This window comes from Orbicella faveolata, unplaced genomic scaffold (genome assembly GCF_042242905.1).
Source record: "Orbicella faveolata isolate gen_17 unplaced genomic scaffold, um_ofav_v1 contig_14, whole genome shotgun sequence".
In the NCBI taxonomy this organism is placed as follows: Eukaryota; Metazoa; Cnidaria; class Anthozoa; order Scleractinia; family Merulinidae; genus Orbicella; species Orbicella faveolata.
Genome location: NW_028301541.1, coordinates 22,472,820 through 22,483,662, shown reverse-complemented (window position 1 = coordinate 22,483,662; position 10,843 = coordinate 22,472,820). Strand labels below are relative to the sequence as shown.

General features: G+C 40.1%; 3 protein-coding genes and 1 pseudogene across 3 annotated transcripts; 2 read left to right on the top strand and 2 right to left on the bottom strand.

The window, feature by feature from the left end:
* The first annotated feature begins 16 nt into the window (after positions 1-16).
* On the top strand, positions 17-1,400 carry LOC149114527 (uncharacterized; annotated as a pseudogene).
* LOC149114526 (BTB/POZ domain-containing protein 6-like) lies at positions 611-3,959 on the bottom strand. Its single transcript, XM_089287113.1, has one exon. It carries the CDS (start codon positions 3,576-3,578, stop codon positions 2,259-2,261), a length of 1,320 nt encoding a protein of 439 aa, XP_089143239.1. The 5' UTR covers positions 3,579-3,959; the 3' UTR covers positions 611-2,258.
* A 2,330-nt stretch (positions 3,960-6,289) lies between these two features.
* On the top strand, positions 6,290-7,660 carry LOC149114525 (uncharacterized). The gene has a single exon (XM_089287112.1). It carries the CDS (start codon positions 6,350-6,352, stop codon positions 6,863-6,865), a length of 516 nt encoding a protein of 171 aa, XP_089143238.1. The 5' UTR covers positions 6,290-6,349; the 3' UTR covers positions 6,866-7,660.
* On the bottom strand, positions 6,880-10,050 carry LOC149114524 (BTB/POZ domain-containing protein 6-like). Its single transcript, XM_089287111.1, has one exon. The coding sequence runs from the start codon at positions 9,939-9,941 to the stop codon at positions 8,622-8,624; it is 1,320 nt and encodes a 439-aa protein (XP_089143237.1). The 5' UTR covers positions 9,942-10,050; the 3' UTR covers positions 6,880-8,621.
* Positions 10,051-10,843: the final 793 nt, after the last annotated feature.

Here is a 10,843-nt window from a genome sequence, read left to right as displayed (position 1 = left end):
TGCATTCAAAATGAAATAACAGGGCTGAATCATTATTTATTTATAATAACTACCCAGATTTAGTGACAACAAGTTTCAAAGATGGCCGCCAGGGCGTCGACTGTTAAAACAACTTTCCTTCTCTTTACTAAAGACCAAGAAGAAAACTGCCAGAAACTGCGCACAGTTTTAGAGAGCGAACCGAGGGAGATATCTGTGTTGTTGACCTGGCGGATATCGGTCTACACGGTTTATCATTGGAAGAAGAACTTCGGAGCCACTGTGATTGCATTGTGTTGATTTGTTCTTCGAAAGCGACAAAACTTATCAACGACGAAGAATCGTCGATTTTTGTGACAAAAAGTGGCCAGGAAGTTAATTTTGATGGGAAAATTATCAGCAAGGTGTTCAAGGAAAACGATGGAAAGTTACGGCGTAAGTTGATCCCGGTGTCATTTGTGGAACTTCCCTCGATTTTGCATGAAGCGGCGGCAAGACAGGAGGGCTGCCCAAGTACAGTCTCGTTTGAGATCAAACAAGGAGATGTGACAGAGCTAATGCTGGAAGGTAGTGTTTTAGAATCACTGATTGATGCGATTAAGAACGTGAGAAGATGACGGAAGACAACGAATAGCACATAAATAAATACAACCTTTATTTACCCTCGGCAGTGTTTATAGCACAAAGGCCACCGGGGCCGAGCAAACAACTGAAACATATAATTCAAATTGGGCATAACATTGTTAAGAATCCCAACTGATTGGAGGCAAGCTAGTTGGCTATTTACAAGCGTGACTGAGGATTTGAACTGCCGAGAAACAAATCCAGATAGTGGTCAGTGCGGAAACCGCTGGATTGCCAGTCATGCAGGCGCGCCGACCTCTCGGCGACGGCTTCTATTAAATTTAGTTTAATTAGGTTAAAAAAGTTAAAACTGGTGAGAAGTCAGAGTCGAGAGATGAACAGCAGATGAAGAAACACCGCAACTTTTCGTCCAAAATTATATATAAAAGATCTACTTCTCTTAGACACTTGTAAAGAACTTACAAAGATATATTCATGTACAAACTATCTCCACAAGTAATAATGGAGTTGTTATTTAAATTTAGATAGGGTTTGGTTTGTCTAAATCGATTAACACTGGTCTTGAAGGCTAACTATGCTTTTTCCTTTGAAAAGTAATTTTATTTGCGCCAGTTTAACTGAAGGTTTACTGGTTAAGCATCATAATAATCATTATATTCAGCCTTTGGTAGTCACGGAGGTCCGTAGACATATCCTTTGACAAGCTTTAAGGTGCTGTTTGCTCGTTCGTTGTCAGCTGAACTTACTGGTATCGTGACAAACAACAGTAGAGTAATACACTTGAAAGACCACAAACGTTTCAATCGGTAAAATAGATGAAAAATTTTAACTGAGAATTTTCTGGAATCGCTGTGGCTCTATCTTCCTGTTTGACTTATTTTGTACTTTTTACGAAGATTTTTAGGGGGATTCTACCGACCCCCCCCCCCCAGCCCCCATAGATCCGCCCCAGTATTTACAACGCGAAACGTATTTTAAATCTCTCGCCTCTTTCGTAAGCTTTCTGACACCGGTGTTTGACATTTGACAACTGCAGATCGCTGACTACATTTAGGCCTAAGAACCGCTCAGGTTAGCCTGAAAAGCGCTCGGGTTTGCCTAGCTGATTACGGTTAACTCTCCGTAATGGAAATGGGAATGCCATATTAGTGAAAAAGTCATACATCGCTTACCCCGGTCTTACACAGAACAATAATAATTGTAATACACAGAATAATGATAATTACAATCCATCAAATATTTTCGCTCGCGCGCGATTGGTCTAAACACGTCGCATGACCGAATATTTCCCAGCTAAAACTGGGGAATATCCGAGAATATTCCCCAATTTTCGCTTCTCGGAACAGATAATGTCCGCGGACAAATATACGAGCATATTTTCGTGCCAAATGGAGGCTATTGTTTATTTATGATAATGATGATAATGATAATGATAATGACGATGACAATGACGATGACGATTACGATGATGATAATGATAATGATAACAACGTGATCGCGCACCGATTCCTTGACAAATACGGGCGTTGAGAACCAATCACAATCGAGAATTTTGCTATAGATACAACCAAACACTTAACATCACAATACATACATGTAATAATAATTACTGTCCATGAAAGCGTAATTACAGATTAGCATGTCCTCGATCCAGGGTCATGAAAAAAGACCCTACATATATACTAAATAGTGCTTCAACAGGTTAGTGACCAAAACAGCACAGGAAACTGGCCTCCTGCATCTCCGGTTCCATTATTGCAACGGGGCGAAGTACGGAAGGTGAATAGTGCTCCTTCAGACTCAACAGACCTTTGTCCTTCTGCTCCTTTCCATGACAAGGGACCATTTATAAGCGATGTTAACTCGTACTCCTTGTTTTCCACCAAACGAACTGGTGGATCGAACAGTACAGAAAAACCATAATAAGAACAAGTTTTGTCTTTTTCTGAAGTGCACGATCCTGATCGTTTTGCTAGAGAAGAGCCATCTGTGGTATCTTTAACCTCTGTGGAAACTGTGTAGCTGCCACCTTCAGAACCAAAATGCTGAACTCCATGTAGCATGATTGGCTTGTTCACGGAAAAATTAATTCGGTCAGGCGTCGAATCGTATCCCCAGCCATTTTGAAAGCGTCGAAATCTTTGACATCGATGGAATATTGAAGACTCTGCATTCCTTGGGGTTTGCATAAATGATAAAGATGTTAAGACTCCATTGTAGTGTTTCATCATGTTACCAACCTCTTCCAAAGTAAGAATATGAGAATCGATTATAACTGAGGCAAACTCATACTGCGACATCAATGGAAATCTTATCGCTTTCACAATCTCCTCTCCAAGAATTCTTCTTTTCGATTCACCGTCAGGGGTTATCCCTTGCCTTTTACATTGTTCTGTGACCCAGCGATCAACAGCTTTAAACAGTTCCACTTCCTTCACGTTCAACCCTTCTCTCTCAACAACTGCCTCCACTAGTGATCGCTCAACTGTAACGAATTCATCTGACGTCACAGCTTCTTCTGTCTGCTTGTCAATCACTTCCCAGCATCGATCTTCTAAATCTTTGTCCTCAAATTTCTGAGCGTGCGGCAGAATGCAAAGCACATTCGATGCTTTCAAATTGATTTGAAGATACTGGTGGCATTTTTTGGCGAGTGAAGGTACCATATATTTGGTCGCTAAGTACAACACTTGCATCACATTACTTCCGCTCAAATTCACTTTGTCGCTGTACAAATAGCGAAACATCTCCAACAGACTCTCGTAATCACAGTCAGGCAGTTCAATAGAGTCTTTAGTCTCTGCCATTTGACCATAGAACATGGCATAGAACACTGGACTGCTGATTGCAAGAACAAACTTGTGGGCTGGTATCACCTTCCTACTTTCACTTTCGCCACGCGATGCTGGAACAACAAATTTCACATCGCTCAGTAACTCTGCGTTGAAAATAAACGTAGTTCTCTCTGCAATAGCTAAACACTTCGTCTGCCAGTTCTCTTCAACAACTGCCATTACTACTCTTTGGCTTGTTTGCAGTATTATTCGATACAACAATGTTTCGAAACAGCTCAGTTTTGTTTCCCAATCGAACAGGAAGAAATTACCGCCGAATGACCAAGTAGCTTGCTATTGCAGGCTCCAAAGAAGTCACACAACTGCGTGACTGTTGGTTGAAGAGATAGGTTGTCATGTTTTTTCCTCGAATTACCAATGTATCTCGCTTCAGACTACCAAACCTAGGTCAATAAATTAAGAAGCCAATGCCACTTAATATAGAGTCATAAAACAAAATGACGCCGGAATTTGAGAACAAGAGAGCCTAGCCGTAAGAAGTGTTGTGGGTGCGATTGATTCGGCTTGTGTCCCGGAGGAGGGGTACTGACAGAAAAATTGGGTGTGTGGCCTGCTTTCCAACCCTTACCATATTTATGACTAATATCTACGATTTTCCCCACCCTATTTATGACCTGATCAAAAATTCGATACCCTATTTATGACCTGACCCTTAAATCAATAGCTGGTTTTCATATGACGTCACCAAAATTCGAACTACGAAACTATTGATCTTCCTGAGATTTTACTTAAATGATGTATAAGAGCAGCTGAAAACTAATATTCATACAAATTTTCGCTCCGAATGGGTTCTTGGTTTTGTGATACACTACGCTTGAATTTCTAAGCTTTTGCATGACGCAGCATTTACATGACGGCCTAGAGAGCTGTCATGATGGTTAAAAAAGTGGCTTATTTCGGGGAACTTGGCTATCTGAACAGTTTGTGTCTCAGAAAAAGTATTATTTTAATGTTTTAGAGTTCTCGAGGGATAAATTCACGCTTTTGTAGCAAAACTCAGAGACAGATGTTTCTGTTGGTTTCCGGCCGCCATGTTGGTGCCCATACGGATGGGCACCAGCATGGCGTCTCCATACAAATCTCTATAAATTTGGGTAAAAAATTTCTCCGCATATCTCGCATAAGAAAAATTGCTGTGACCAGAATTTTGGCGAGAGTCTTTGCATATTTACCTTCTTTCATTTCCCAGATTCTGGACTTTATCTTTTGACCGGTTTTGAGTTTTATTTTGATCTATTTCGATCTATTATATGTAAAATGACTTTTTCTGATATCTTACTCGACATAAGTGGTCACGTGATTGACAACACCCTAAATTGAAAAGAAATCTGATCATTTAAGTAACAAGATGTAAACGTATTAGAAAACTCTCGGTTTTTCTTTCAAAACCTTTACCTTAGCTGGGTGTATGACGTTCTAAATGGAGATTCCAAAAGTGCTTTATTCTTTAGTCATTATTTCCTACTTTTCTTAGTCCCAGTCCCTCTCCAATGGACACACGTTGTAATTTAAACCAAAGAAATAAATCTATCAAACCCCGTCAGTTTAATTCTCTAAACTTGGGGATTATAGCCATTCGCATAAATCAAAATTAGTCAAGCATTACAACTGCAAACTATTGTAAATTTGGCTTCAAATTTACATAAACAACTGGGTGTGGCCGGTCACGTGACCAAGCAGCAAAGTTCTTTAAACCGAAACATAAAAAGCGTCTTTCAAATACTTCAACCTATGCAAGCGAATGAGCGATAGCTTAAATATATTTTAAATTGACCACCCCCTCCAAAATATAGCTAACCCAACTCCTTAATTCACTTGAGCAAATCTGAAATGTATTTTTATATTAACACCCCACTACTGATTCCAAAGCGTGCACTTATCTAAACATACTCCCATCCTAAGCTCAAAACTAGCCTAAACTCAGTACACCAGGAACTAATAATAATTTTCATGCGGCACCAGATTTGTTTTGGGCAATTAAATTCCAGATAAATAACTAACCAACCAAAAAACTAAACGTAGTAGATTTATACTAAAACAATTAGATTATTATCTCTCTCTGGCTTGTATCAATAAAGTATAACCGTTGAATTACTCAGAAGTTTGTAAATGATTTCTTTCTTCTTACTGAGTTGTAAGCAAAAACCACATGAAAATAAGCTTGTACATCTTGTATCTTCTCATTCAAAGAGTTAAAAAAAACGAGCCGGAAAATTTGTTTTCTTTGCACCCTGGAGAAGGGAACTTAAATGCACTCTTTCTCTTTTTATAAGAATAAGTTTCGTAAGAATATCGAGGCTGAAAGTTGCGAAATTTTCGGAGTAAACCCAAGGTTGAGATTTTGAAAAGAATACAATTTTATGTTAAAAATTTGTTTACACAATAGAATCTAAGAATGTTCAATAAAATATTTTAAGCCTAAAATCGGCAGAAAAATAGCTATTCAGCCTCGGCCGGAAAAATAACATTCTTATTAAGAAATAGCGTACGCAGGGTTGGATGGTGAGGCTTATAGGACTTTCGAGCCTCGCTGTCAAATTGAAGCCGTGTTTTGATTTATTGCCAGTTTGGTTTAGATAAACACACATGTAGACTGACAAGAAGGCATATTTTATTCCGCTTTCATTCTTCGTATCGCAAGACCAAAGGGAGAAATTTCCACCAATAAAAAGCTTAAACGATCAGCAAATTATTGAAATATGGTCATCATTAACTGCCGAACTTGAACATCGTACAGACAGTCACTGTTACGACATACAAGATCCTTCGTGCTTACAATTCGCATTTTTATACGTTTGATTTGATTCCTAAGCAACTCGAATTTTAATTTTCTTGTGGTTTCCAGTTTCACCTGCATTCAAAATGAAATAACAGGGCTGAATCATTACTTATTTATAGTAACTGCCCAGATTTAGTGACAAGTTTCAAAGATGGACGCTAGGGCGTCCACTGTTAAAACAACTTTGCTTCTCTTTACTAAAGACCAAGAAGAAAACTGCCAGAAACTGCGCACAGCTTTAGAAAGCGAATCCGAGGGAGATATCTGTGTTATGGACCTGGTGGATGTAGCTCTACGCGGTTTATCATTGGAAGAGGAACTTCGGAGCCACTGTGATTGCATTGTGTTGATTTGTTCTTCGAAAGCGACACAACTAATCAACGACGAAGAATCGTCGATATTTGTAACAAAAAGTGGCCCGGAAGTTAATTTTGATGGGAAAATTATCAGCAAGGTGCTCAAGGAAAACGATGGAAAGTTACGCCGTAAGTTGATCCCAGTGTCGTTTCTGGAACTACCCTCGATTTTGCATGGAGCGGCGGCAAGACAGGACGGCCGCCCAAGTGCAATCTCGTTTGAGATCAAACAAGGAGAGGTGACAGAGCTAATGCTGGAAGGTGGTGTTTTGGAATCACTGATTGATGCGATTAAGAACGTGAGAAGATGACGGAGGGCAACGAATAGCACGTAACTAAATACCTTTATTTACCCTTGGCAGTGCATGTTTATAGCACGAAGGCTAAGGGGGCCGAGCAAACAACTCAAACATATAATTCAAATTGAACATATCATTTTTAAGCATCCCAACTGAATGGAGGCAAACCAGTTGGCTATTTACAAGCGTGGCTGAGGATTTGAACTCGCGGACTACAAATCAGTGGTCAGAGCGGAGATCACTGGATTGCGAGTCATGCAGGCCCGCCGACCTCCCGGCCACGGCTTCTATTAAATTTAGTTTAATTAGGTTAAAAAGGTTAAAACTGGTGAGAAGTCAGAGTCGAGAGACGAACAGCAGATGAAGAAACACCGCAACTTTTCGTCCAAAATTATATATAAAAGATCTACTTCTCTTAGACACCTATAAAGAACTTACAAAGATATATTCATGTACAAACTGCCTCCACAAGTAATAATGGAGTTGTTATTTAAATTTAGATAGGGTTTGGTTTGTCTGATTAACACTGGTCTTGAAGGCTAACTATGCTTTTTCCTTTGGAAAGTAATTTTATTTGCGCTAGTTTAACTGAAGGTTTACCGGTTAAGCATCATAATAATCATTATATTCAGCCTTTGGTAGTCACGGAGGTCCGTAGACATATCCTTTGACAAGCTTTAAGGTGCTGTTTGCTCGTTCGTTGTCAGCTGAACTTACTGGTATCGTGACAAACAACAGTAGAGTAATACACTTGAAAGACCACAAACGTTTCAATCGGTAAAATAGATGAAAAATTTTAACTGAGAATTTTCTGGAATCGCTGTGGCTCTATCTTCCTGTTTTGGCTTATTTTGTACTTTTCACTAAGATTTTTAGGGGGATTCTACCGACCCCCCATTTCCCAGGCCCCCTAGATCCGCCCCAGTATTTACAACGCGAAACGTATTTTTAATCTCTCGTATCTTTCATAAGCTTTCTGACACCGGTATGTGACATTTGCCGACTAGAGACCGCTGACTACATTTAGGCCTAAGAAGAGCTCAGGTTTGCCTGAATAGCGCGCAGGTTTGCCTAGCTGTATACGGTGAGCTCTCGGTAATGGAAATGGCAATGTGATATTAGCTAAAGTCATGTATCGCTTACACCGTTCATGCACAGAACAATAATAATTATAATACACAGATTCATGATAATTAGAATCCATCAAATACTTTCGCTCGTGTGCGATTGGTCTAAGCACGTCGCGTAACTGAATACTCCACAGCTATATCCGAGAATATTCCGCACCTAAAACTGGGGAATATCCATGAATATTCCCCAATTTTCGAAACTGCGCGCGTTGCGAAAAATATTTGAAGGATAATAAACACAATAGCCTCCATTTGACTTTAAAATATGCTCGGATATTTGTCCTTGGACATCATCTGTTCCTCGAAGCTAGCTCACAGTTTTCCTCGGGCTTCGCTCTCGGAAAACTGTTCGCTTCTTGGAACAGATAACGTCATGACGATGATAACGATAATGACGATGACGATGACGATGACGATAATGATAAAGATAATAACGTGATCGCGCACCGATTCCTTGACAAATACGGGCGTTGAGAACCAATCACGATCGAGAATTTTGTTATAGATACGACCAAACACTTAACATCACAATACATACATGTAATAATAATTACTGTCCATGGAAGCGTAATCACAAATTAGCATGTCCTCGATCCAGGGTCATGTAAAAAGACCCTACATATATACTAAATAGTACTTCAACAGGATAGTGACCAAAGCAGCACAGGAAACTGGCCTTTCGTTTCTCCGGTTCCATTATTGTAACGGGGCGAAGTACGAAAGGTGAATAGTACTCCTTGAGACTCAACAGAGCTTTGTCCTTCGGTTCCTTTCCATGACGGAGGACCCTTTATAAGCGATGTTAACTCGTACTCCTTGTTTTCCAGCAAACGAACTGGTCGATCGAACCGTACAGAAAAACCATAACAAGGACGAGTCTTGTCTTTTTTTGAAGTGTACGACCCTGATTGTTTTATAAAACAAGAGCCATGCGTGGTATCTTTAACCTCTATGGAAACTGTGTAGCTGCCACCTTCAGAACCAAAATGCTGAACTCCACGAAGTATGATTGGCTTGTTCACGGAAAAATTAATTCGGTCAGGCGTCGAACCGTATGCCCAGCCAATTTGAAAGCGTCGAAATCTTTGACATCGATGGAATATTGAAGACTCTGCATTCCTTGGGGTTTGCATAAATGATAAAGATGTTACGACTCCATTGTAGTGTTTCATCATGTCACCAACCTCTTCCAAAGTAAGAATATGAGAATCGATTATAACTGAGGCAAACTCATGCTGCGACATCAATGGAAATCTGATCGCTTTCACAATCTCCTCTCCAAGAATTCTTCTTTTCGACTCGCCGTCAGGGGTTATCCCTTGCCTTTTACATTGTTCTGTGACCCAGCGATCAACAGCTTTAAACAGTTCCACTTCCTTCACGTTCAACCCTTCTCTCTCAACAACTGCCTCCACTAGTGATCGCTCAACTGTAACGAATTCATCTGACGTCACAGCTTCTTCTGTCTGCTTCTGAATCACTTCCCAGCATCGTTCTTCCAAATCTTTGTCCTCAAATGTCTGAGCGTGCGGCAGAATGCAAAACACATTTGATGCTTTCAAATTGATTTCAAGATACTCATGACATTTCTTGGCGAGTGAAGGCACCATATATTTGATCGCTAAGTACAACAGTTGCATCACATTACTTCCGCTCAAATTCACTTTGTCGCTGTACAAATACCGAAACATCTCCAACAGACTCTCGTAATCACAGTCAGGCAGTTCAATAGAGTTTTTAGTCTCTGCCATTTGACCATAGAACATGGCATAGAACACAGGACTGCTGACTGCAAGAACAAACTTGTGGGCTGGTATCACCTTCCTACTTTCACTTTCGCCACTCGATGCTGGAACAACAAATTTCACATCGCTCAGTAACTCCGTGTTGAAAATAAACGTAGTTCTCTCAGCAATAACTAAACACTTCGTCTGCCAGTTCTCTTCAACAACTGCCATTACTACTCTTTGGCTTGTTTGCAGTATTATTCGATACAACAATGTTTCGAAACAGCTCAGTTTTGTTTCCCATTCGAACAGGAAGAAATTACCGCTGAATGACCAATTAGCTTGCGATTGCAGGCTCCAAAGAAGTCACACAACTGCGTGACTGTTGGTTTAAGAGATAGGTTGTTGTGTTTTTTTCAGACTATCAAACCTAGTTCGATAGATTAAGAAGCCAAAGCCACTTAATATAGAGTCATAAAACAAAATGACGCCGGAATTTGAGAACAAGAAAGACATTTCACAAACCTAACTGTAAGCAGTGTTTTTGTGGGTGCGATTGATTCGGCTTGTGTCCCGGCGGAGGGGTACTGCCCAAAAACTTGGGTGTGTGACCTGCTTTCCAAAACCAATTTTTCCCACCCTATTTATGACCTGAACAAAAGTTCGATATGCGTGACTGTTGGTGTAAGATATAGGTTGTCGTGTTTTTTTCTCGAATTACCAATGTATTTCGCTTCAGACTATCAAACCTAGTTCGATAAATTAAGAAGCCAAAGCCACTTAATATAGAGTCATAAAACAAAATGACGCCGGAATTTGAGAACAAGAAAGACATTTCACAAACCTAGCCGTAAGCAGTGTTTTTGTGGGTGCGATTGATTCGGCTTGTGTCCCGGCGGAGGGGTACTGCCAAAAAAACTTGGGTGTGTGACCTGCTTTCCAAAACCAATTTTCCCCACCCTATTTATGACCTGAACAAAAATTCGATATGACCTGACCCTTAAATCAATACCTTGTTTCAGACCCGCCTTATAATAGACCCTTTGTATGAATGGTGCCTAAAATTTGAAAGCAATATTTCATACATCCTTAGCCTCATACTCATATTCCAAGACACAGGATTTTTTTACATG